The 27,753-nt window shown below is 41.9% G+C and overlaps 1 protein-coding gene across 4 annotated transcripts in view; it reads left to right on the top strand.

Moving 5' to 3' along the window:
- The window catches only part of LOC139477775 (protein split ends-like), a 65,928-nt gene extending 38,679 nt beyond the window's left edge, over nt 1–27,249 (top strand). For 2 of the 4 annotated variants that reach the window (XM_071260191.1, XM_071260188.1), the window contains 15 exons: nt 2,456–2,722; nt 2,910–3,085; nt 3,412–3,612; nt 4,429–4,613; nt 5,064–5,189; nt 5,460–5,687; nt 6,105–6,250; nt 6,532–6,681; nt 7,218–17,155; nt 17,496–19,276; nt 19,601–19,721; nt 20,575–21,368; nt 21,674–21,877; nt 22,237–22,395; nt 22,797–27,249. In XM_071260191.1, coding sequence (XP_071116292.1) covers nt 2,456–2,722; nt 2,910–3,085; nt 3,412–3,612; nt 4,429–4,613; nt 5,064–5,189; nt 5,460–5,687; nt 6,105–6,250; nt 6,532–6,681; nt 7,218–17,155; nt 17,496–19,276; nt 19,601–19,721; nt 20,575–21,368; nt 21,674–21,877; nt 22,237–22,395; nt 22,797–22,928 — 14,608 coding nt within the window. In that variant the 3' untranslated portion in view covers nt 22,929–27,249. The remainder of the gene's footprint in view (nt 1–2,455; nt 2,723–2,909; nt 3,086–3,411; nt 3,613–4,428; nt 4,614–5,063; nt 5,190–5,459; nt 5,688–6,104; nt 6,251–6,531; nt 6,682–7,217; nt 17,156–17,495; nt 19,277–19,600; nt 19,722–20,574; nt 21,369–21,673; nt 21,878–22,236; nt 22,396–22,796) is intronic. The other 2 variants (XM_071260190.1, XM_071260189.1) reach the window with 2 other exon arrangements.
- The last annotated feature ends 504 nt before the right edge of the window (nt 27,250–27,753 follow it).

The following is a 27,753-nucleotide window of genomic DNA, read 5'->3' as shown; positions in this document are numbered from 1 at the left end:
GATACTTGCTGTTACCCTGCCTGGCGCTTGGCACTAAGGTGCTGAAGTAAGGGCAGGTGGAGTGGGGTACTGTGTTAAACTGCGGCATGGTATCTCAGTGGGTTGAGACTAAACCAGCATTAGTATAGATGAGAAGAAGCAGTCTCTCTCTCTCTCTCTCTCTCGCACAAACCCACCCACCCACCCACCACACCCCACCCACCACACCCCACCCACCACACCACACCACACCACACCACACCACACAGAAAATTGCACATTTAATAGATTTCTTCAAATGACCATTCTGTGGTATTAAGATATTGCTGTTAAATTACTCTCTTAAATCCATTTATGGACAGACAGAAATTGCATGACTCTTCTCCGCACACACAAACCAGTTTTGCCAAATCAACTTTTAACATACCATTCTCTATCCAATTCCTGTTGATTCGGTATTCAACATCTGGCTGTATGGCCATAGTCAGTGGCATTTGAAATTTGTAGACCACACTGCCATTTTGAAATTTCTCATCTGATCTTAATTTAAACAGATAGATGAACCCTCGAGGGAAATTACCATCCTGAGCTACACTGACTCCAGTTAATAAATCTTTACTCATTCCAGCCATTTTTTAATTTTTTTTCGCTACATGTAAAAAGCCTGAGTCATCACAGGTCATGAGATGAGAATAATAGACATGCCCACGTTGCCAGGCTCATTTTTGTTGTCATGTGACATATAATTTTATGATGCTGTGTGTGGAATGGTTGATGAGTGGCTCTTCTCAACTTCACCACTAATTACACAGTAACCACTGTATCAGCTTTGTTGGCTGCTAGTGTGATGAGGAGATTGTTCCTGTAGCTCGTTATCAATATGTTTTCGACATTACATGCCCGTTTTGCTCCCTTACCGGCTGATCATATTAGTTGGCAGTGTGTTAGAAACTCTTGATGAGAACTTCGGCCGGTGTTGCTTCAACTGTTAAAAGTCAGTTGGCAGGTCAGTATGATATGACCCTGGTAGTTAGCTATTTTCGACTTCGCTTCCTCTTTCGAACTATTGCTCGTTCATTATCAATCATATCCTGTAACAGTGTTAAATTTACAGTGGTATTTACTGTTTGTGAGTATGCAGTGTAATCTGTTATTATGATACACTGCATGTGCTTGTGTCATAGATAATGGCGGAGTGTTCCGGATGCAGGTACTCGAGTTGTTATTATGTCTCCCTTATAGGTTAACATATCTGCGCTGTACTGTACGACTTCATGCTTCTCAATATTGTATTAAAGGCTGGTTTGTTTGACTAGTGTGCAGAACACAGACTCAGGGCGATGTTTTAAGGACAAATAATGTGTGACATTTGGTGACCTAGATGCATTATCATCCCGTGAACTTATGCCCATTTAAAGAGGGACATTCATGCCTCGTATCACATGAGGTATTTGTCGGCTGAATGGCTGGTGCTTTGACAAGTTTTATTCATTTCTATTGACGTTATTGCGAGGTGAAGTTTCTCGTGGAAGTGAAGAGGTAAATAGTTTTGTTTTCCTGACTTTGCCTGATATCTTTACTTTGGTGACAGTTGCAGATATACGTAGTTGTGGTGTCAGGGTATTACATTTGTCTAGCTGGTGTATTGATTAGGAGATATTTTGTCAAAGTGAACTACTGCCAGGTGTTTTAGATATGCCCCAGGAACTCATTTGGCTTTGTGTCAATCCCGTTGCCAGTAGGGTTGTTGAGGGATATTTTTGTGTTACAACAGTCATGAATAAGACATGCTTCCCAGATGAAACCCTTAGTTTCGTTTCAGTCCTTGTGTTACTGTATAAAAAAATACAAGGTGTATTAGGTTTTGTTTTGGACGTTACCTCACTTGTTTTCTGTGCTGACACCTGCTGGGAAATAGTCATGAATGGGACGACAGAGGTATCATCATGATAAACTCATTGGCCAGAAACGCTCTTGTAGGAACCGAATTGTGACCATTGACTAAGTGCAAAGATTTTATGTTATGATGCAACAAGGAAAGTTTTGTCTGTGAAAGGAACTGAATCTACTTTCAACTGGTCATGTGACTTGATTTGTGCTGAGGTTGACATTTTCCATCCGATCAGCAATATTGCAAGTTGGTTGGAATATATTAACTTGAATGTTTAAGTAGCAGAAAGCCACATCTCGGGTTATTGGTACCTAACAGCACATTACATGTGTGTAATGCCTAAAGAGCCTAATCAGAGGGTTTTTTTTAAGTCTTGAATGGACGGAGTGAGAGGCTTCCTAGACATGGCATATTGATTTCTGCTGCTGTCTTGATAGGTTGGTTATGTCTAAACTTACCATTTCCAAGGTTGGACAAAGACTGTATCTTGCTAATAGGGGCATGTGACACATTTTTCCATATCTTTCGTATTTATTGGGTTGCTCATCTGAATTGCTTCTTTACCTTTTTCATTTTTCTTTCTAGAACTGGAACCTATCCCGGGAGACCAGGAAGACCGCCGATTGATGGGTATGGTCCGGAGAAAGAAGGGTATGACAGAACACGAGCAGTGTCGCCACCCCATCCACCAGTCATCGCTCGCCCAGCAGAGTTGCCAGCACGTATAAAATCTGTTTCCATATCCCGGTCTCCTAGCCAGAGTCGGTCCCGCTCACCAAGGTCAAGGTCTCGATCAAGCAGTAGTGGAAGCTGGTCTTCTCCCAGCAGCAGGTCAAGATCAAGGTCACGGAGGTAAGGGCACCGTCAATGGAGAAGTGAGGTTGAGTTGATGACACAGGAACAAAATATGAAATGCTCAACTTGTCCGATTCAACATAATTTTTGTTCTTTGTTGGGACATCATTAAGTGAACAGCAACACATTTTAAGATGTAGTTCAAATGTGGGGATGTCTAAATAGTTTCTCATGTTTTTATCAGTCAGGGAAGCAGTCATGGCAGTCGGTTACAAGGGTCGGTCACAGCAGGGTCCAAGCTTCCATCGTTGGATGGCAAGGACTCTCAACACGATAAACAGAAGAGTGATGACCAGTCGAGTAATGCTGAGAGGAAACCTCTTGGCATCTGTGTGACAGGGTTACCACTTCGCTCTAGTGGTATGTGTGCGCACGTATATTTGAGTACTTGCTTTGAAATTACAGAAATAGCTTTCAATTCAGGTCATTTCACATGTATTCCTACCCGTGTTTGACAACTGAAAGATGACATTTTGTTTGGGTGGAATTATTTCTTTGTGTAAATTCAGCTTCATGTTTCAAGGTAGTGTTTGTTGGCTAATTTGCTGCTTATTTAGTATTGCAGATGATGTTTGCTTTTGTCAAGTTTTTGTTTTCTCCTGTGATAATGCCATTATGGTGATGTCAGTTTGAGGTGAGGGTTTCTTTGTTGTTATTGTTGCATTGAAACTTGGTTTTCCTTACAGATACAAGTTTACGTGATGGGTTGTTCCATGAGTATAAGAAGCACGGCAAGGTAACATCAGTGCAGGTCGTGGGCGATGCAGGCGAGCGCTATGCCGTCGTCAGTTTCCGCAGGCCAGAGGATGCGTCCAAGGCTCTAGAAGCATCTCAGGATAAGATGTTCTTTGGAACTCGCATCAAAGTTACCCAGCACGAGGGTGTAGGTTAGTATGCAGAAATTCAGCTTGATTTGAAATCCAATTATTTGATATGGAATTGGTATGGTTTGGTTATTATCCTATTGTAAGGTGTCCAGGCGCAGTTTTTGCTGTTAGTGGTCATTTTTGTTGTAAAAGGCTTGGGCATATGGGTTTGGTGAACCATTGGATGCGTGACTGCAAGGAAATAATACATATCATCATGGCTTGGAAGTGACCCTTGAAAGGGTGACCAGTGACGAAGATGGCACAGGGTATTCCGATCTGTGGAATGGGTGTCTCACTCATGCAACCACCAGGTGTAGCATCGGGTCATTGTGACGCGCATCTTTCACTATCATCAAAAACTGCCCTGGACCCCTTGAACTTGGCTCTTTAGCTGAAATACGCTATCATTTGTTGACTATATTTTGTGCTGGTGTAGTGGGAAGATCAATCAGTAATTATAGCATTTATTAAATTGACTTAAATATTCAGTGTAATTATATTGACCTTTTCACTATAAATATCAATGAAGTTTTCAAGATAATGTGCATGTATCTTGGTTAAAATGTAAAATGTTAATATTGACATTGCCTTTTGTTTCTTAAGGGACAGTTGGGGGAACCCAGTGGTTAGTGTGTTAGCCAGTCATAAGCAAAGCCTGGGTTCTATTCCCCCTTATGGGTTCAGTGTGTGAAACTATTTGTCCCAACTGTGACATGGCTGCAAAAATGCTAGAAAGCAGTACAAAACGTTACCTTCTCACCAATGTTTTTGTATATTTCCATGCATATGTGACCAGTCCATTGGGATCCAAGAGCTTTCCTTTGTTCTCTGTAGCCTCTCAAACAAGTATGGACTGTCGTCTTTTTGCAGAAGTAGATGATACGGAATTCCGTCCTTCCGAGTCCGAGCTGGATGAGTACCATCCAAAAGCTACGCGGACATTATTTGTAGGAAATCTGGAAAAGGATACAACAGTATCGGATCTCGTCGAGATATTCAAGGAATATGGAGAAGTTATAGTGAGTTTTACATAAAATTGGATATTGATATTCAAAACTCTTCTCAAGCTAACTGTCAATTTAGTATTTTCTGTCAAACCGTATGTAATTTTAATATTAAAATAGTTTGATCTAGATTCTTATTATATAAGTAGTGTTCTTGATCCACCATGTTGATGTCTTATATTTGCTTTTAGAAGCTTCACCCCATGGAGAATAAAGGAGCAAAATACACTTCCAGTTGCCGATGATTGTCAGAAGAGTCAACTAAAATGAGAATTGGGTGGTTTCAATGTGACCACACAGACCTCATTTAATCGTCCATTTTGACAATCATTGGGGGCTGGGGGCCTATTCTGCTCCAATTGCTCCAGCAGAAAAATTGTATTTCTCAATTCTGTCCGATTATCATTTGAAACAATGAGCTCAGACAATGACATATGTTACTATATTTTGTACGTTTTGACCCAGGATGTTGATATCAAGCGTCAAGGCGCAGCCTCTGCGTATGCGTTTGTCCAGTATGCTGACATCGTCAGTGTTGTGAAGGCGTTGCGACAGATGGAAGGGGAGCACATAGGAGCCAATAAAATTAAGGTATCTGTTGGTGTAATGTGGTGTGATTTAAGTGATTTGTGAATCTTTTAGAATGATACTTAGATTTCGATTTTGATACAAAACTGGATAGTGTTTATCATGGTATTCATCATATGTTAGCATCTTCAAAGAACAGCAGCACTGAAAGGTTAATTTGTAAAAAAGAACATTTCAAATGCCCTGAGAAGTTAGTTATGATATCTGTTTACTGTTTACACATTCCTATTTTTAAAACTGCTAGGTGTTTTTCACAGTTTCATTCGTTTTCAGCTTGGCTTTGGCAAAAGCATGCCTACAAACTGCGTATGGCTTGACAATGTAGGTGACAATGTTGGTGACAAGTATCTCTGTCGAGTGTTCGGTCGCTATGGAGAAGTTAGTCACGATGTGATAGACAGAACTAAAGGAAGAGCTTTGATCTATTTCTCCAATCTTGATGATGCCCAGTACGCTGTCAATGAGATGAGGAATCGGAGTTTGGGAGGCAAGAAAATACAGGTAAGATCATCAATACACATTTGAAATGTTATTTTGCTGTTGTCTCAAAATGGAAAGAAACAGAAAAAAACTGAATGAAGAAAATTCAAATTTTAATTTGATGATACTTTAGTTGAAGATGTCCTGCCTTATGTTTTGATTTTATGTTTGATGTTTCCTGTGCAGTTTTATTGTATGATCATACATGAATTGGGGGCGGTAGGGTAGCCTAGTGGTTAAAGCGTTCGCTCGTCACGCCGAAGACCCGGGTTCGATTCCCGACATAGGTGCAATGTGTGAAGCCCATTTCTGGTGTTCCCCGCTGTGATATTGCTGGAATATTGCTAAAAGCGGCGTAAAACCCTACTTGCTCACTCACTCACTACATGAATTAGCTTTTTGAAAAAGTAGTCCAATTTGAAATGACATATTTTTCAGATTGACTTTGCTAGCCGTGAGTGTCAAAACAAATTCTTTGACAAGATGGAGAAGACGGGGCAGCTGCGTCCTGGAGAGTGGCCAGATGAACGAGGGGGAACTCGATTCAGGAGAAACTTTGAATTCCCTGAAACTTTCCAGGAAGAGTAAGTCAATATCTGTTTTTTCTCTCTGGAATTTCAGCATGATGTTAGAATATTTTGCTTATTATCATTACTTGTAAATAAAAAAGTACTTAGAATTGGAGCTTTTTCAAGGCCTTGTTTGGTTTGTGTTTATTAGACACAAATGTGTTTGTGACAGCAGAATATCATGTCAAGATCTCTCCTCATGTTGTGTCTGAGTTTTATGTAATAATCTAGAAGGCGCAACGGAGGCAAACAAATTGAAGACATGCAATCTAAAAGGTTTTGAATTTGATCTCCAGGCCGACTCGAACTTTCACCCCCACTACACAGTTCAAGAAAGGCTTTTTCCGGGGAGCCAGAAACAGCAGGGGCAGTACCTCGACCTACAGAGATAGAGGGAGAGGCTCCACTGAGGGCTTCCAGGAAGAGTTTGCCTCTCGCAGACAGAGGTGTGTGTGTGTGTGTGTGTGTGTGTGAAAAATTGGATATGTTTTTTCGTCCTTCATTGTTTACTTTTTAAAAACTAGGTGATTGGGTGTCCCTATTTGCTGTTTGCAGGACTGATTTGATACAAATATTGTCTCTAAATGAGGTTAATGCATGTATTTATTGACCTGAAAAAAAGGAATATTCACCTCAGACTTTGTCCTTGGTCACCATTGCCTGTTTTGGTCCATTTTTGTTTATATTTTTTTATAAAAAGACTCGCAGATTAAACACGTGTTAGCTACAAAAACGTTCCAACAAATGGAGAGGTCTGTTTGGCGTACCATTTCCTTTTAATTCCCGTTCTATTTTCAGTAACTAAAGTCATTACTTAAAGTGTTCAAATACACTACATACACCCTCATGGATGTGCAGTCTCAAAGCTGTTGTGTTGATTGCTTGCTATGGTAACCTTACTTGTACCTTCATAAATACCCATATATACCCATTATTGTCCAACACCTTCTTCCTTGTCTCTAATGCATTTCCATTGTTTCAGGTCAGCTGATGGGTTTTCCCAAGGCAGTGGTGAATACTTCAAGACAGAAGATTCCTATGAACAAGAACTCAGGGAATATGGCCATAGTCAGAGACAGAGAGAACGTGGCCACAGTAGCCCTAGACGTACGGATGAACGTTATGATGAGAGACCGTCACGGCGGTCATCTCGGGACTTATCACTGGACTCTTATGATGATAGGAGTAAGGATAGATTGGACCTTTATGGGCGGAGTGATAGCCCAGGCAGTGATCGGAACTCTTACCGCTCAGAAAGTCGGTACCGAAGTAGGTCCGACGATAAAAGTTATTCCAGAGATCGGTTTGATCTCGAAAAACACAGAGACTTTGATCTTCATAGTGACCCAAGTAGGAGTCAGTCTCCAGTATCATTCCACAGCCCCACCAGAAGTCCGACACGGAGAAAAGATGATGAATTATCAAATCGGTCGTATACTCCTCCTACACCAACTGAGGAAGAACCACCTATGTACCGATATTATCCTGATGACTATTCACGGAAAACCCGTTTAGAACGGAGTAATTCAATTCATCGGCATGTGTCTATGGATGATTCTGTATCTACTAAAAGTCAGCCGTGGAGTGTTGTGTCAGTGACTACAGGGAAACCCCAGTCAGAAATTGTGAAACCGCCCGAGAAAATGTCTTCTCGGAAACGTTCTTATGAGGAAGCCATGCTAAGCAAAGACCTCGCCAAAAATTCCAAGAAATTGGAACGAAGTGAAAGTCATAGTGCGACTTTAAAATCAACAGCCTCAAAAATCAGTGTGACAAAAGCTTTCCTTGCGGAAAAGATGAGACTTGAAAAAGGTGATAAGACACGTTTGATACCAAAAGCATTCATTGAAGGACAGATTCATGGGAGTCCAGGTTCAACCAACAGCCACCCAGAATCAGAAAATGGTTCATTAGGTGAATCTGACTTATTAGAACTGCATAGTAAAAAGGCTTTACTACTGCAAAAGATTCAGCAGTTAGAGGACACCTCTGATGCTGATCCTAACCTCAGTGAGGATGTGCGTAATGTTGTGGCAAGAAGATTCGATGGAACTAAAGGACAGCTAATTAAGAGTCTTCAGAGTGGTAAGCTAGAGGAAAAGAAACTTGAACTTGCTGAAGAAATTAAGAAAATTGACAGTACTAAAAGTTATCGCAAACAGATGGAGAAATTACGGATACTTGAGACAAAAGTGACTGCTGATGATATTGCACGAAGGAAAAAGTCACCTTCGTCAGCCCTTCCTGTGATAGTGACAAAGTTGGATGAGAGTGAAGGTGAGGACCACCATACTGATTCTCCAACAGACACTGGCTCAAGTTTCCGGCAACAGGCTAAGCGCCGGAAATTTGATGTGAAAGATGGTGATATAAATTCAAAAGTGCGTACATATCGACGGAACGATAAATATATCAGTAGTGACGATGAAATGACTGAGAAAGGTTTGAAAAAGAAGGATTTAACAATAGATTCCTACAGTAAGAATGTGAAATTACATGATGGACTTACAAAATTGGATGTTGGTTATTCAGGGTACTTCCCTTTGTCCAAATCTCCCCGACATGACATTCATACTCCTCTGGAGCCAGTGGAGAGACATGAAAAGAAGTCTCTCAGCCTGCCCATTATTATTAAAGAGGAGTCGGATACCACTTTAGAAGATCCTCGGATTAAGAGACATCAACATGCTTTTGACGACAGGATATCATCATCTGCTGTTGGCAAGGAGATCTCTCCTCATGTTGTGCCTGCTGATAGCTCTACAAACTCTCCAAAAGAAGAGCAATTGACTTTTGTGATTCGTAATAGTCCGGAGTACCAGAAAAGTCCCAAGGCTTTTGAGGATATATCTGTGAGTCACCATGCTGATGATGTGTCTGAACTTAGCCCTAAGGATATTAATCTTTCAACAAAAATCTGGACTAGACCATTTCCTTATGAAATGCCAGAGACTTCTGCTAAGGAATCTATCCAAGAGAAAGGCCTGTCAGAAGTGGAAGGTGTTGTTGACTCTACATCTGTGATGATATCAGCTAAGGAGGAAACAAGTCCTTCCTCTGCTGCTATTGAAACTGCTATTGAAATAGATGATTCTTTCTCGGATAGTAGTTCAGAGGAACCCAAGACTCCTGGAGAGTTAAGTCTGGAGGAGAGAATACGAATCCTGGATGAGAAGATGAGTATGCCAGTAATGAACAAACCTCTGGAAACATCACTTCTCACTCCAAGTACGTCCGCTTCCTCACTGACCTCACCCCTGACTGGACTGTATTCTAAATTCAGGATCAGAAAGAAGCAGGATGCTACCCCTGGTCTTGGTTTTAGCCAAGGTTCAGAGGATAAGAAACCTGAGCCCTCAGACATTGTGAAGCAGTTGATGTCCCGACGGAGTAAAAGTATTCTTGATCAAGATTCTAAACGTCTTGAGCAGATTAACGAGAAATATGAACCAAAAGATGTGACAGTGACACTTGCCAATTCCCCACCCAAAACTTATAATCAGGTCCAAACAAAAGCTGCTGTGAAACAGATGCCAGTAACATCAATGAGTGCTCTTCAAGGAATAATGGGTTCCTTTAGTTTTGATGGTTCAAGTAGTTCATTCCAACCCCCTTCTTCTATGTCCCATTCACTTCATCAGCAGGTAGTGCATGCTCCTCCATTGCAGCAGTTCCCAGGATCATCGTCACCAGCACCTCATCCTCAAACACCAGCACAGTTAAAAGAATCTACTAGTCACCATTCTACACCATCTTTCACAGTACCGTCATTACCAGTGCAGCCACCTCATCAGCAACAGCAGCAGATAGTATCTACCTCAACAGTTCACCCTCATCTTTCTCCATCAGCTGTCAGTACCCAACAATTGTCACCACCAATCAATGCCCAAATGTCTGCATCATCTCAAATGTTGGCCTCGTCTCATTCAGGGTTCATGTCTGGGTTCCAGTCACCCAAACATCCAAGTGTTTTTCCTCCAGAAACTCCAAAGCAGCAACAGAAGCAAATCCCTACCAGTGCTGCTTCTATTGCAGGTAGCATTGTAGTGGAACCTCAACAAAAGTCAAGTCACCCTTTAGTTGTTGTCAGTACTCCAAACAGTGTAAGCGAACCTGTCTCAAGCTCAACTGGAACCATGTCAGTATCTCCAACAGCAACAGCAATCCCAACAGCAAATAAAGAAATGCATCACCTTGTTGCTCCAGTGCAGAAAAGACGACCCTCTGATTCATTACAAACACCAGTCATGTCCTCCAACCATAACACAGAACCCATGGACACCCAGTCCTCACCTTCCAGAACTCCCACTACATCCAGAACGGACTCTACATCTTCATCTACCAGTAGTCAGTCCATTACTAGTCCTGTTGTAATTCCTCTGGAAAGTAAGAAGGAAGCTCCTGGTGTTGCCAAGTTCAATCCTGATCAACAGTCAACTTCACTGAAGAAAGAAGCTTTACAGCCAAAGGAAGAAAAAGAAACAAAACATTCACTCCCACCTGTTTTGATGCGTTCAAAGTCAAGTGATGAGAGAGCATCAAAGTCAACTAAACTGTCATCCCAAAGCAAGTCTTTTGAGATGACAGAGAAGAGGCCTGAAGCATCCAGTGATAAGAAGAAGGAAAATGTTCATAAAAGTCATGACAGTCACTCCCAGCATTCTAGCCACAAGGAGAAATCCGATGCAAAGAAAGATGGTGAGGACAAACACCACCACAAGGCATCTTCAACAGATAAGAAGGTTTCCAAGTCCCATAGTCAAGAGAAGGAACACAGGGAAGAAAAGAAACATGAATCCTCATCTCACAAGGACAAGATACGCCATGACTCGGGAGCCAAGCTCAAAAGTCACAAAGAAGTTGATAATACCAGTAGGGAGAAGACCAAACCCAAACATAAAGAGAGTGAGAGCAAGAAGGAAAACAAAGATCACACTTCTGAGAAATTCAAATCAAAAGACAAAGGTCACGAGGACAAGAAGCATGAAAAGGACAAAAAAGCTGAAGAAAAGAAGGCTGAGGAAAAGAAATCTGAGGAAAAGAAGGAAGAGAAAAAATCAGAAGAGAGGAAGGCAGAAGAAAAGAAGGATGACAAAAAGATTGAAGAGAAAAATGAAGGAAAGAAGACTGACGAGAAGAAACCAGAGAAGAAAGATAAGGTAAAGAGCAAGGAAACAAAACCTGACAAAGCAAAAAGCTCCTCTTCTCAAAGTGAAAATAAGTCGGCATCCAAATCTCAAGATAAAGGGAACAAGGATCACAAGGAGTCAAAGAAGTCCTCTTCTTCCTCTTCCTCTTCATCCAAAGACAAGGCGCCTAAAGATTCAAAAGATCAGAAGGACCAGAAGAAGAAAGCCAAGGAAGGAGAAAAGGTGGAAAAAAATTCAAAGACTTCATCAAAAAGTGAAAAAAAGACTGAAGGAAGCAGAGACAAATCAGAGTCTAGAAGCACGAAAGAGAAATCTGAGAAGAAAGAGGAGAAGAAGGAAGAGAAAAAGGAAGAGAAAAAAGAAGATAGGAAAGAAGACAGGAAAGAGAGGGAGAGGAAGGCAGCAGAGAAAAAAGCAGCAGCCATAGCAGAGAGGAAGATGCTAGCTGAGTTTCTTGCCAATGACTTTGAACCATATGTATCAATGTATGATAAAGTCAAGAGACGGTCTATTGAGAAAAGCAAGGAAAATGAAACAGAAGATGTCCGTAAATACTTTGACCGGTTTCAGAAAAGACGGAAGAAGAAATCTAAGTCAAACCGTGGGGATGACAGTGATTGCAGCTCCTTTAACTCAGATGATGAGAGTGGAATGTCAGGTACACAGAACTCTGAAGAAGAAGAACCTGAACCTCCAAAAGAGAAAGTGCGGAAGAAAAAGACTCAGGTTATTGAAAGTTCTTCCTCTGATGAACTTGAAGAATATATCAAACAGAAACGGAAGAAGAAATCTAAGACAGTCATGCAGAAAAAGGCAAGAAAGTTTCTGGAATCATCCTCGGATTCTGATGATGATATGGATATTCTAAATGATGATGAGCCTATCATTAAATCTGAAAGCAAGAAGCCTTCTAAGAAAAGGAAGTCAAGGGAGAATTGGAGTGATGATGATAATGATGACTTTGAAGAAGTCAAAGTTGAGAAGAGGTTAGAGGACAGATCTTTTGTTGATGCTTTCCCAACTGAAATGAGCATAACTGAACCAGAGACAATGGATGAAGGAGAAAAGAAAAACATAGACCTGGGAAAAAATGATAAGTCCAAGAAACCAAAGAAGAAGAAGCCAAAGGACAAAGAACCATGCTCTGCATCCAAATCAAAGAAAAAAGATGCTGATAAACCAACCATTGAGGAAGAAGAAGAGGTATTTCAGCTGGAGGATTTGATAAGGAAAGGAGAGGCAGAACTTCGTCAGATGGAGGCTTACGCAAAGAAAGCAGAAGAAGTGAAGGAAAAGCGGGCAGAGGAGATTAAGGAGAGAAAGATGGATGAACTGAAGGAAGTAAGGGAGGAGAAGGTTGATGAGGTGAAGGAAAAGAAGACTGAAGAAATGCGGGAACAGAAATTGGAAGAAATGCGGGAAAAGAAATTGGAAGAAATGCGGGAAAAGAAATTGGAAGAAATTCGGGAAAAGAAATTGGAAGAAACAAGGGGAAAGAAATTGGAAGAAGCACGGGAAAAGAAATTGGAAGAAGCACGGGAAAAGAAATTGGAAGAAGCACGGGAAAAGAAATTAGAAGAAGCACGTGAAAAGAAATTGGAAGAAGCACGTGAAAAGAAATTAGAAGAAGCACGGGAAAAGAAATTGGAAGAAGCACGGGAAAAGAAATTGGAAGAAGCACGGGAAAAGAAGTTGGAAGAAACACGGGAAAAGAAATCGGAAGAAATACGGGAAAAGAAGTTGGAAGAAATACGGGAAAAGAAATTGGAGGATAAAGAGAAGAAGAAAAGTAAGCTTGAAAAACAGAAGACTCCTAAAGAGCACAAGACCTTGAAGATAGAAGAAAAATCTGATAGCCATATTTCAGAGGGTAAAGAAGAGAAGAAGTCAAAGAATAAATCTGAGGATAAGTCATCAAAACATAAGAAATCTGAAAACAAGGTTGAAGTCAAACCTGAGGAACTGAAGACGGTTAAAGTAGACAAGTGTGAACTAAAGCCAGACACTTCTAGTTCAAAGAGTAAATCGGAGTCAAAGGTTGAAGAAAAAGCAACTAAAAGCAAACCTGATACCAAGCAAGAAGACAAGCAAAAACCCAAGAGTGAATCTGCTGAAGAAGAACCTAAAACATCTGCTCTCAAATTTGATTCAGATGAAGAATCTAAAGTGAAACCTCCAAAGATTGATGCAAAGGAGAAGAAGTCCAAGGCAAAGACAAAGAAACCTAGCAAAGAACCCTCAGATATTGAACCTGAAATTAACAAGCCATCACCTGTCTTATTCACATCAATTGTTAGAGACCCTGAAAAGAACATATTTTCTGAAATGCATAAATTATCTGAATTTGGAAACAAAGAGACCAAAGTTGAGCCACCAGTGCAGTCAGAGACTTTCCCCTCCTTTGATCGACACTCTAGTCAAGAGGAGGATTCCGATAAAGACCTTGAACCTCCAAAAGCAAAGAAAGCAAAGAAGAAGAAGAAAAAGAAGGATGGGAAAGGCAAGGATAGCAAGATGGAAATAGATGACCATCCAACAGTAAATAACACTGAGAAACGAGAACCCCTCTGTTCAAGCTTTGGACAGAAATCTTCAAAACTTGATGGCCCAGACATTTCAGAGTTGGCCAAAAAGACGTATAACTTTGATGCCTCACAAGATTCAATCCTTGAGAAGTTTGAATGCAAGTCTTTTGGAGAATCAAAGAAGAAGGATGGTCCCTTGTTTAGCAAAAACAAACTGAAAAGTCCTAATAATGATAATAACAAGTCAAAAGACATTCTGAAAGATTTCAACAAAGATGTTTCCAAAGACATTCATAAAGACATTAGTTCTAAAGAAAGTGTTGTAGATTTAGTCACTGCAACTGTCAAAGAGCCTGCAGTAGATCATGCATCAATGGATTCTAAGTTTCATGAATTTGATGTCATTTTGTCACCAGAACCCTTACCTGATATCAATGAAACTCCTGTCCCAGTTGAAATCCAAGTGACAACAGAGACTGAGAGTAAAGAAGCTGATATTGGTTTTAACAACAAGGCTGAAACGAAGAAAAGCAAAAAGGGAACCAAAAAGGACAAAGGTCCAAAGACTGACAAACCAAAGAAGACCAAGAAAAAGGATAAGGAGAAACATGTATCTGAAAATCTGATAGAGAAACTGATAGAGAAACCTATTCCTGAGACCGTAGAAAAGAAGGAGGATGAGCTGAAACCTAAAATTGCAGCTGAAAATAAACCTGATGTAGTGGAACTTAAGACTAAGGAAATAGTTAAACACCAGTCTCCCAGGGCTATTGATTCTTCTCCAGATATGATGAAAGTATTTGACATCTTAGCAAGCCCTCCAAGGGAATCTGAAGATACTGTATCACCTCCCGTGGAAGTGAAGAAATCACCTTTTTCATTCCAATCTCCAAAGAAGGAGGCCATTGTTGAACATGATGAATTTACTTTTGAGGACAGTAATGATGCACCAGAACCCTTCCCTAAGAAGAGTTTGGATCCGGATTGGACAAAGAGATTCAAACCAACATTTGAAGAAGCTAAATCTGCTGATGACTCTCCACGATCACTGGAAGAAATGGATCCAAAGAAACTTGTTATACATTTCCCAGAAGAAAAGGATGATACAGAAACACAAGAGGACCTAACAATCCACCTTGGAATCCCAAACACAGCATCCTTGCCCAAGATTCCAAGCTCAATGGCAGAAAGGACTGCATCAACAGATGCTCCAAGCTTTCCCTCCTTGCAAAATTCCCAAAGTATATCATCCATTTCAATGGTGTCCCCAGAACATCCAGAACCTGAAGATACCTATCCCTCTTATACGGACATAACTAATGATGAAAAGGCTGCTCAAGCTGCATCTGATGAAGCAGCTCTAGCAGTAGCATCTATCTTGTTTGAAGACCTGGATCCAACAAATGCTTTCAAGAGTGATGTCCCTGACATTTCATTACAACCTGCTGATGAACATCTGGAAGAACCAGTCTTGGATGAGAAGGACAGATTGTCTGATTTGAAAGAGGCAGAAGCAGCAATTGCTCATATCCAAGGTAGTGATATGTCTCCACACCATGTTGGGAAAGTTGATCTTGAACCTACTCCAACTGATAAACAGGAAGGCCCCCAGCAACTTGAAGAAGAAAAAGAAGGGGTACCTGGAATACAAATTGATAAACAGGTTGATCCTATTCCTAAACCCTCAGAGAAAGTTCAACCTGAAACTCCTGTCACTATTGCTGATAAGCCTATTCCTGAAACAAGCATATTTAGTTCTCCAGATATGGATTCTAGTCTCTTTGATGACAGATTGGTCATTGCTGAACCCAAACCTGAACCTGCTCGCAAAACTCCCAACAAGAGAGTTCCAAGGAGAGGTAGGCGATCGACCAGGAACAAGGGATCTCGAGATGAAGTTGAGGCACCTGTTGAACCAATTCATCCAGAGGATCAGTCCTCTTCAGAGCCACTCAATAAATCTGGCTTGAGTTCTGACAGTGATAAATGGGACTTTGATAAATCTGAAAGTGAAGACATTCCTCAGCATGTTACCCCAGTGATAGACCAGCCAAGAAGATTAAGATCTCCAAGGGCAGATAGGTCTCGTGGACGAGGAGCCTCAAGGCCTGGGAGGAAACCCAGAGCGTGTAACATCAACAAAGAAAATGCTGCAGAGATTTCAGATCCTGAGCCAGTGAAACCAGTCTGGGGTGAGGAGACAACAAGAAGGTCTTCAACTTCGGATGAGAGCTTTTCAGGTAAAACATACCCATTCAGTTCACGCCTGGAGATGTGTGAGAGTGCCATGGCAAAGACAGATGACCAGGAGGAAGAGGATTCTACTAATTACAGTTTTCCAGAGCCAGAAGAGGGCAATTTGGTTATTGCTTCTGAAGAAGATGACAAACCATCTCAAGATGTCAGCCCATGTACTCCTCAAAGATCTACTCGTAAACGAAAACTGCCAAATTACAAGGCAATGGTATCGGGAACCTCCCCACGTCCAACCAGATCTTCTACCTCTCCCCGTGCTCAGAGAGGCGATGCTCAGTCTCCAAAGAATTCAACATCCCCAAGGGGCAGAGCTTCTCCAAAAGCTGCCGAATTGGGGTCTCCTATTGTCAAACTTGAAAAATTGGAGATGGATGGTGGAAAGAAAGAGTCTGGTCGTAGATCAGATGAGTGGAAATCCCCCAAGTTTCCAGCATTTCCAGAAGATAAACCACCAACCTCCAAGGAGAATATCTACAATTTTGAGACCAGTGAGCAAGATCAAGAGGAGAAGACTGAACACTACCGCACACTCAGAAGTAGGAAGAAGAAATCGGCTGATGTGGAACCAGTCAAAACTGAAATTGAGACTGGACCACTGCATCAAGCACCACAGACCAGATCAGCTATTCCTCCACCTCAGCCAACCTCTGTTCCTCCTTACTCATCACCAGCTTCACTCTCTACTCCAACTGCACCAGGCGCAACTTATCTGACACCAGCTGAAGTTCAAGCTCAGGCCATCAAGAACATCATGCAGAGTGTTGCAGCAGAACATGCAGCAGAGCAGTCCCTAGCTACTCATCCTGTGTCCAATGATTCCTCTTCCTTCATGAGCCATGTTGACAAGATCATTGATGATGTGTCCAAGGGAATCTTTGGTATGACTGATGGTGGAGAGAAGCAAGAACCTCTGAAGCATGAGAAGCCACCAGAGACATCAGTGCCTGTGTCCATGCCAGTGCCAACCCCACCAGTTGCAGCCACTTCAGGTTAGACATTTGGATTTAGTAGAGTTCATGTCGTCTATTTCTTAGTTTCAATCAGGTTTTTATCAATACCAACCTGTGACTCCCAATAAACATGTCTATCGCTCCCTTTAACTGTTTCTGATAATGTTTCCAAGTTGAGAATCTGCTATATTCCAATATATATATTATACATCAATAATAGAAAGATTTAGTTATTATTCTGATGATGACATGACAGAAGACCACATGCTATGTGTGCAACTGGTCATTATTACTAAACACTTTGGGGGTCGCATAAAAGTAAGCCTTTTGTATGGAGTTTGTGTTGAATCTAATCCACATTAACCATTTATTTTTTCAGAAGAAAAGTGTGTCAACTCCAAAATCTATGACATCCTTACTCAGAATCTGAAACAAGAGCATGCAATTAAATCTGAACATTCCCAACTCAGTCGACAATCTGAACCTGGAAGTTTACTCTCAACATTTGTCAGCATGCCTAGTCCTGCTCTTGTCACAATAGCTTCACAGATCCGCAATGACCCTGGGATGTCTCCAACTTCTTCCAAGCACCATCCAGTGCCCGAAAATCCAATGCTTCAAGCCCCAAGCCCTATGCCTACAGCAAAGATGCCGAACACAACCATGCCATTGCCGGCACCTATTAAGCATGAAGACAATCAGATCAACAAACTTTCCTCACCATCTAACATTTCTCAGTTCAGTGACAATGTGCAGAGACATGGCCATCATGTGGGTAAATCAACAGCAGGGCCTGTAACACAGCCAATGGTTAGTGTACCAACCAGTACCATCATGCAGAACCCTGTAGCATTGATTAGCAAAGCTTTGGCTTCTCCTGTGTCAGCTCCAGCTCAGCCCAAACCAAAAAGCATTCCTCCACAAATGACAACACCTCCACCTCCACAGATGTCAAGCTCTGGGATTCAGCCACAGAGACCACAGAGTGTGCAGCTACCTGTGACCCATGTACCAGCCAGCAGTGCAGATGTTGTGAACATTCAGAGGCCGCCAAGTGCACACAGTCATGTCCAGTTCCAGGTGATGCCAGGAACGCCAAGAGACCAGCCTCCCAAGTCTCAGCTTCTTGAACCTAAACTTGAACCAGGTAAACCCGGCCCTGAAGTCAAGGGAAAACCATATCCACCTCCTCACATGGGTGCACCTCCATTCATGATCCCTGGGATCCAGGCAGGTCAGAGGATGCCGGGACCTCCTGGCTTTCCCTTTATTCCTCATGTAGACCCAAGACTTATGTCACCAGTGAGTCCCAGAGAATCCCCGAATCACAGCAAGGAGGGTCTCAGAAAGCCAATGACAAACCCTCATGCCATTAACCCAAGAGACATGTCCCGTCCTCCAAGTCAGGGACAGATGCAACCTCACTTTGTTGGGGACATGCCCAGACAGCCAACATCTGAAGCCTTGCGACAAGCCCACCATCAGAGGGATCAGAACCGTCAACCAGGACCTGTGGAACAGATGAGACAAATTGCTGAACTGAAACGACACTCTGTATCTGATGTTGCCGCTGACCAGTTGAGACAGAGGGCCCAAGCTGATCATATCCGTCAGCAGCTGGCAGCTGGGGAACAAATCATACCTGCTGAGCAGCAGAAACGTCATCTAGAGGAACAGATGAGGCGGGAAGAACAGATGAGGCGAGAGGAGCAGATCCGACATCGTCCAGAGATCCACCACATGCAAGAGCATCTGCAACTGCAGGAGGCAATCCATCAGGGCCGTAGTGGAGAGAGACAGAGGGAAGGTGAAGTCTTACCTCACATTATCAGATCTACAGACGATCCTCAGAACCTGGTGAGAAGGGAACAGATACATAGAGCAGAACAAAGGTTTGCTGACATGCGTCACGGAGGGATGGAAAGGACAACAGACATTCAGAGGATAGTGAATCAGAAGATAGAATCCGAGGTTCGTCAGGGGCGTCATCCCCAGTCAGGACCACAGCCCAGGATGCATGCACCATCTCCCGACGTTGCCATCTGTGTCAAAACTCCACCTGCAACATCAGCAGCCAATGCCTTCATCGCTGGAGTTGTCGTCGGCCACCCGAGTTCTCTCTCTCCCAAGACCGCCAGCCCTGTAGGCCAGGTGAGCAAGGTTGGGCAATGCTTACTTTGTTGTTGATGCGTAACTCAATTTATGGTTTAACTAGATCAGTTTATTCTAAAATTATAAATATAATATTTCAAATATACTTTAAAAGTGGACAGTATGCATGACAGATTAAGACAAATAAATGTTACAGTTCAAGTCAGCAGTTTTTGTAATAATCCAGACTGGTTAATGCTCCTCAGTATAAATTCAGGTCAAATTCTGTCCCTATGACCAAATGAACATCCAGTAGATATGGAGCATGCCCAGTAAACCAGAAGGTAAAACTAGACATCAGTATGTCAATCTGAATATTTGCTGCTGTTGCAGGTGATTGAGCGTCTGCCTAACCCACATGTGCCTGTGTCGGGTCAGCCAGGGCGCATGATCTATCAGGAGGCCCAGATGCAGCAGCAGCAGCAACAGCAGCAGCAGCTTCGGCAGAACAAAGGTGAGGAGGCTCATCCGAAGGACATCCACATCCAGATAACATCAGTCTTTTTAGCTGCCACCCCAGGGTGTTTTCACAGTACCCCATGATTGTTTCCCTGGGTCAGAATAGGGAGCCACTTCAGCTTGCCATTAGAGCCTGCTAGATCCCTATGTCTTATTAGCTAGTAGATCCGACTCCGTGGTCTAGTGGTATGGTGTCCACTTGGAGAATGGAAGGTCAGGGTTCGATCCATACCATAAGATGGTACTTGTTACCCTGTCTAGCATTCCGCTGTTAAGGGGCTAAAAGAAAGACTGGTCGGCCGTATACTGCTAAACTGCAGGATGGTATCTCAGTGGGCTAGCACTATGAGTATGAAATCGTCCGAAATTAGTCCGGACTAGTACAAGCTTGCACGCTCGCACACATCGCTATATAATAATCTTGAATGTGAAGTTAAACCCCATTTGACCTCACCTATTAACTAGTACCCCTGCAAAGAGTCCTTGACGCTTTTTTTATGCCGCCATCTTAGACGATGATTACTTTGACACTTTAGCATAGAATTATGGCAGTAACTTTGTGGAAAGGTCTGAGGGTCGTTTCTCAGTACTTAATGAGGGGTCATATTCCAATGATAAGGACTATTGCTTATCCTATAAACCTCCTGAGATATAATTGGAGCTTTGCTGAGTGTAGTGTAAAACAATGTGTAGTCACTCAGTTAACCTTGGTGCCCTTCTATTTTAAGTTCAGTTTGACATTGAGTGAATATGTGAGCCCGAACCCTTAGGGTCATACACTGTTGGATAGATAGCCACAGAATGGATAGATGTCTTGAATGTACATCAATGTTTCTTGTTTGCTTTAGATGCAGACAGTCCTCGTAATGCCCCTACTCCATCATCACAACCAGAGATGAGGCCTCCATCCAGAGAGATGATCTACTTCATGCAGCAGCAGCAACAACATCAGCAACAACAACAGCAGCAGCAGCAACAGCAACAGCAACAGCACCGCCAGATGATGCTCCAGGAAGCAGCTGCACGTGAGAGGAAGATGCCCGAACATCCTCATCCCTCCCAGTCCCCCACAATCCTCAACCTGGCCGACCCTGAACTCCGACAGGAGGGTCGCAGCAGCAAGGGACCTCAGCCAGCCTATCCTTTGCCTTACGATCACAAGATGATGATGTCTCAAGCCGACGGGCGGATCCCATCCTCGACACCCAGTGCGTTTGTTCCACCAGGAGGGATGGTTGGACAGAGACCGGAAATGCCTCCAGGAGTCCCTCCCCATCTCTACAGACCAGACCTCTTCCCACAGGGAATCAGACTGCCCATTGACCCACGGATGTATCCGGGTATCGACCAGCCAGGCTTCATCCCTGGTCGCGACGTGTCCCTTGTTGTACCACCAGGTCATTTCCCACCTCAGATTTTAGACAAGATGAGGATGGAGCAGCAGCAGCAGGTGGAGGCTCATCGTTCTGCCTCCCGCCAGGAGCAAGGTGGACCCCAGGTGATGATGCCTGGGAACCCTACCCAGCCCCAGAGTGCCCACATGCCGGGTCCTGGGGTGCCAGAGTTGATCCAGCAGTCCCTCATGCAGACCCGCAGTCCCTTGTACGACATGCCCAGAGACAAACACATGAGAAAACTGGAAGTAAGTTTGACACGGAATATGACCCGTCTTGAATAATTGTGTAAAATGAGATCAGCTATTTTGTGAGGAAATTTGCGAAGGCAGATAAGGTGTAGTTCCTGCCATGAAGGTTTCATACACTCAAAACTTAGGAGACCAAGTATTTCTGATCAGGATGTTATAGTGCCGAATGACAGTGAATGTACTTATCATTAGACCATGTTAAGGTATGGGGTGGAATGCGAAGATCATTTTGTGTAGATGGACCAAGGCATTCAGACGATTTTAGGAGTTCCCATCTTTACATGTACAATGTTTTCTTCCAGCAATACCCAGTTGTGTGGCAAGGTGCTGTGGCGCTGAAGAATGACAACAGCCTGGTACAGATGCACTATGTTGCTGGTAACAGTACCCTGCCCAAGGTCACCCTGCCTCCCCAGATCCCAGGGGGTGCCCTACAGCCGCTGAGGATAGCCCAGAGGATGAGGATGGAACACTCACAGCTGGATGGTGTCTCCAAGAGGATGCAGGTTAGCATTAGTATTGATGTTTTCATGTCCATGTGAAATATATGTATGAAGGTATGGATCGAGCCTGTGACCTCAAATTATTGGTTATTGTTCCATACTCCATAGATGTTTACATCCATGACTATCATACCTGTTTTTGCAATCAATATTCAAGTCACTGAATATCACAATGTTTATAGAAGTGCTCAGTTCAGTGTTTGTCTTGTGAGATAAAATGGTTCACGAGAACTCAATTGACTTTCCTTTCTGAAACCCTTTAGCTTCCTTGTGTTATAGTGCTGTCGAGTGTGACTTTGACACTAAGTGATTGTATCCTGTTTATCCTGTTCTTGTAAGCATTGCTCCATATCCTGTTTCAGCTGCAGAAGGATTTCTGCATCCTCATGGCTATCCCCTTTGGCCGGGACCACCAGGACCTGGAGGAGCAGACCAAGGCCTTGTCTAAAGGTGTCATAGAGTACTTGCTGCTGAAACAGGCAGCTGGCATCGTCAACATCCCGATGCCAGGGTCAACTCAGGTGTGTAGACCCTCGTCTTACATCCTTCATATGGGAGGGGCAGTGTGGTAGTCGACAGCGTTTATCTGACACCCTGTCCCATGGGAACCCTGGTTATGATAGATCCCCAGCACACTATAACTTGTAAGAGGCAACTTGTTCGTAATGGGTGGCCAGGCTCGGTGACTTGGTACTGACAATGAGGGATGTTGTCTGGTCAAATGTTTATAGACTGCCATGATAACGGTGTAATACTGCTCGGTTTAATTCCCCAATTTGATACAATGAAGCCATTAATTTTCTGATGTCAGTAAGCTTTAAAAAAGTTTTATGGTGCTGTTTTCATGTTGGTGTGGCTCATTTTGATGTCTTGGTTTTACTTGTACACAACAAATTGTGATGTGATCTGCTTGTATTTCCAGCCTGCCTATGTGGTGCACATCTTCCCACCTTGTGAGTTCTCGCATGACTCGGTAGCCCGGAACACAACAGGTCTGGTGGAACATATTCAGGATTTGGCTCATGCACTCATCATCATCACTACCGTGGGCTGAGGAGGGCATCGTACAGAAGAGTCTGGAGTGCCCCGCGGAGGAGGAAGCTTGAATATGCTTGCAATATGCTTGGGAGAACATTGACAGACTGGATTAGCTTACTGGGAATATGCTTGCAGAATACAGGAACTACACCAGGAGTAGATTATGTTATGAGGAATACATTCAAATATCTGGAGGAAGAATGGAGTACTACATGTATTTATTTGGAGCAAGCTATTACTTGGAGTACCATTTGGAGATTATGGCAAGGATACCCAAGGATGCGAGGTGTATCATGAGCCGATACTTTAGGTATCCTGATACCCAGTGGATAGATACCCAGGGTGCAGCTTCACCTATGGATATACTTCGATAAGCGTTACCTGATATACAGCCAGATCTTCTGACTATCTCTGGCAGCACAGCCATGAGGTATGTAACAAGCCTGAAGATACCCGATTACGGAATATACCCGGAATAGGAATATACCCGGAATAGAGTTTAACCCGATTGCGACAAACACTGGAATATACATTGAACCTGGATATGTAATCTGTGAACCATGTCCAATGTGGTTTATCACCTTTACCGAATTTTGAAGACAATAGACTTCTTGAACGTCACACTGATATTTCCCAAGGCTTATTTATGAAAAAACAGGTGTACATGTGTGTTGGATTAAAAACTGAACAAAGTTGTTCTTTGCAAGCCAAAATCATTAGATTTTGTGACTTTACTTTACTAATGGGAACAATATGCCAGGGAGGTAGCGTATGTAGTGGTTTTTGCTTGTCTGTCTGCAGGCAGGGACACCTGTGTGGCTGGTGGCAAGCTTATGTGCTTATTCATAACACGGATATGACTATCATGATTATTATTATTATTATTATTCTGATTTGTCTGGAATTGCATGGACCTGCTAAAAAAGACTGGGTCTGTTCAGTTCTGGATGTGAAAAGGCAGCTATTTTGAGTTTGAATTGTTTTGCTCGTTTGTGTTTAGTGTATGTACTGACTGTACAGCCACTGTATGGATTACTGTACGGATTGTACAGGGGACCACCATTGAGGGTGGGTGATCATAGAGCTTTAATGATGCATGCAACGACCACAAAACAAGCCGGCAGAGTGCAGGAGGGCGCAGATCGGTCTGTCTGTCCGTCACGTCTGTCGAGCTGTCAGTGGTACCGTGTGCTTCTAAGGATGTACATTGCGATCTCAGGACCTCATTTCAGTGTCGCCGGCACCTGGCCGACCTCAGGATATCTTCTCATGGAATTGCTAGTGTGCAGTAGACAGAGCACTCCTTAAATATGGAGCCATCAACTGGGTTAATTTTACCAAATTTCCTTTTTAAGTTGATAATTTTAGCTGTCTCAGATTGTGTTCTTTAGACTTGCTTCTATTTGCATGGCTGGCTTGAAGGTACATTTTATGTTGTCCTATCAGTATAGTATTCAGACAGTTGTTTTTATAGAGCTTGCGTACGCACACACAGATCAAAACACGTAAGCCAAAGACAGAATATTGGACTGTAAGATGTTCTGTGGTGGGCTTGATGTCGGGAAAAATGGCACTAACTATGAATGCTCAAGAGGGCTTAGCGCCCCGTGTATATATGTACAGGAAATTGTCGTGTACAGTTGTAAGTCACTTCATTCATAGATTCATTTTGATCATCACAATGTGTGCTCTGGCAAGCCATTTGTAACATAAACTGCAGATGAAATAGAAATGTGATTGATTACAATGTTAATTGGAATTGAAATCTAACACCTTTTTGACCTGAGATGCAATGTATTTATTTTAGCGCAAAATATATCTGATGAACTCAGTTTCTTGTGTGCAGCCCTGAGTATGAAATCAGCAATTTTCACCTATTGGGAACTTATTTGCTGTCATTCGTTTCCACATTTTCATGTATTTAACACCATCTTCATCATCATGTTGATCATTAGCCATTATGTTTATAAGTCACGTCACCCCATGTCATAATGTCATTGGCTCATGGAAATGTTGTCATTTCATGTCGTCAGCGCGTAGATGTACGTGTAATGGGAGGCTACTCTCACCAGATCAGGGATACCATTCTGTCATGTAATGCGTCCTCTTCTGCATCCGTTTGTCCGTCTTTGTTATGTTACGGTTCCTAGAACCTGTGTCTTGTACTTAAGCTAAGCTCGCAACAGAATAACTCGGAGAGTTTCTCCTCACAATGATTTTGAATTGTAAGCTAACACCTGTATCAAATATGCTGTGAAATTTATTGGAATGCAGCATATTATGCCGAAATAACTTTGTGATTTTAGGTTCTGAGGCTTGAAAATTTTGGAAGGTATTTATGTCTTTGTGCTATTTAATAATAACGTGTATATGGAGAGAAAAGTGACATACCATTCCACCCAGTAGTGTGCAATATTTCATCGTTGGGCTAGGCTACATTGATTTGAAATTGTATGGGTGATTTTGTGACGAAAAGAACACAGAAATATATTAATACTAGTTTCTCGCCAGCTGATTAGCTGTTAGATGGAAACTTTATGAAAATGGCACATGATTGTTTAGCCATAGTTTGTAGTGCTATTGTTGAAGTACAAACAAAGTGATAACTGTCAGTTGTGAGAGTATAGTGAGAAATTTATCATGACGTGAAGAGCGAGGAGAGTTTAAAACTTGTCTTGTGAAAATAGGCTGCTGGGTAGCACTTCACAGTTGACTATTGACAGAATTGGGTTTATGGTTGCCAAAAGTCCGCCATCCACTGCCATGAAGCTTGTCAAGTCCTTTTCGAATATGCTGATTGTAATAATAGCTGAATCAGTACATATCATTGCACTTGCGAAATGAGTTGAGTGTTTATCGTCGGGAATGTTTGAGACAGGTAAAATATTAAAGATGTAGATCAGTGTTGATTTATTTATATTCTCATGAGACAAATGTAGAATTAATTTATTTTTTGCTACCTGGCATAATTGATTTATTCATAAGGAATAAAGAATTATGTACTGTTGCGTTTGCAAGACAAGTAATGGTACAACTATAAATTATTTTTACAACTGCAACCATGTATGCTTGGATTTCTCTTGCTATTTAATATTTAATGAAATGTTTCAAAAGGACTTGACTGGCACTGCTTTGTTTCTTATGACTACGCGATAGAATTCCACCATGTTTATGTGAGTTACTGATAATGTTGTCATGAGTGTGTACAGATTGTAGTTGTGGCAAGCCATGTGCTCCTTGTCATATGAATGGTGTAAATATCAATCTAAGTTAATTCTAGTATCTCATGTGGATCACATTCATAAGTAAGTTGCCAGTATCGCTGTCAATACGGTTTAATTTCCTGAGAAATTTGAAGTGATATTCCTTCCTTTCTAAACCTTTTCTAGATTACTAGATTTCTGATTTCCCCTCTCGTGTTTCTCTAAGAGATCTTTCCTTTGCCTATCAAAGCAAGATGTTACACACAATAGGAAACATGCTGGATTCAAGAGGGATGTAAGAGCGTTTTGTGTAGTTGTTTTTTCCTAAGATTTCTTTACATGCTGAAACATGCATTTCAATAACGATATTCTTAATTATATTGGAATTCTGATTCTGATGTGTCATTGTTTGGCTTACATGTATTTGTTATTTCTTCTCAATGGATTCTCTTGAAATTCGCCTGAATTGAATTTTGTAGCTTTTTTTGGACTTGGTAGCTATTTTTATTTGAAGGAAATAAGGTTTTCATTGTGTGTATTTCTTGGTTTGGATCATGACTTTCTCTTCAAAACTGCTGTGGTTTTGAAATATCCCACTTTTTTCTCGTACATCATCGTTTGTTTCAATTGCACTGTGTTAAGGGATTGGCTGAGACTGTCATCAATTTCACTTAATACTAAATACAGGGCAATTCATTTTCATTATGGGTTGGTAAGTTTCCTTTTAGTCAAAGGGTGGATGGATGTTAACAGTCACATAGGAATAAAAATGATACTAATATTTTACTAATACGGTTGCTGTAGATGTAGATGTGATAAAGATAGATTTGATGAAGGGAGGGGTGGATTTAACTTGTGATGACTCAGCATGTTCATTTATGTGAAATTGGTTACAGTCTGCCAATCCTATTTTTGTTATTAAGGAGCTTCTGAGTGGTAGCCATGGGATGTGTTGACACAGATCATGATGAATTTCTCTCAAATTTAGCTGGCAGCATTTTACGTGACAAATGTACCATTTATTTTTGAAAAGACGATTAGTTGTATATTTTCAGGTGTAGAGTGTTAAGTTGTATATAGCTGTTGACCATGCATGATGTGATAAACTCTATGGAATAAATGTACAGAACTGTAGCAATGTTTACTGTTATCTTTTTCTGTATGGTAACAAAACAAGCACCTTGACATGCATTACATGCAAGCAGCAATCATAGTGCTTTGACTGTTCATAGGTCTATGGTAAAGTATGGAGTTTAAGTTAGCGGTACAATTGCTTTGTGGAACAAGGCCTTTGAACAATGAACTGCCATACATGATGGAGAAATCATGAGATTCTGTTGATTCTGGAATCTGATGGGAATGATTTCTACAACTTAAATCATGTTTTGGTTGATATATTTCTCTCATGGTGCATAATGACCAATAGTTGCTTCTGTTTTACAGGCACAAAATGTAGGTTCAGAAAAGCTAGAGTTTAGAATCATTGGCAAGAACAATTGAATCATAATGATTTAAAAATGACTCATTTCACCTGAATGGAGTTTTTTGCAATGTTCAAGGCCAATAATTGGCACAAGAAGACATTCTTCAACTCCTCCTGGTAGTCCCCTGAATGGAGTTTCATGATGTGTTTTTAGC

Source organism: Haliotis cracherodii, unplaced genomic scaffold, assembly GCF_022045235.1.
Source record: "Haliotis cracherodii isolate W230 unplaced genomic scaffold, xgHalCrac1.p SCAF_35, whole genome shotgun sequence".
NCBI lineage: Eukaryota > Metazoa > Mollusca > Gastropoda > Lepetellida > Haliotidae > Haliotis > Haliotis cracherodii.
This window is presented reverse-complemented; position numbering and strand designations above follow the sequence as displayed.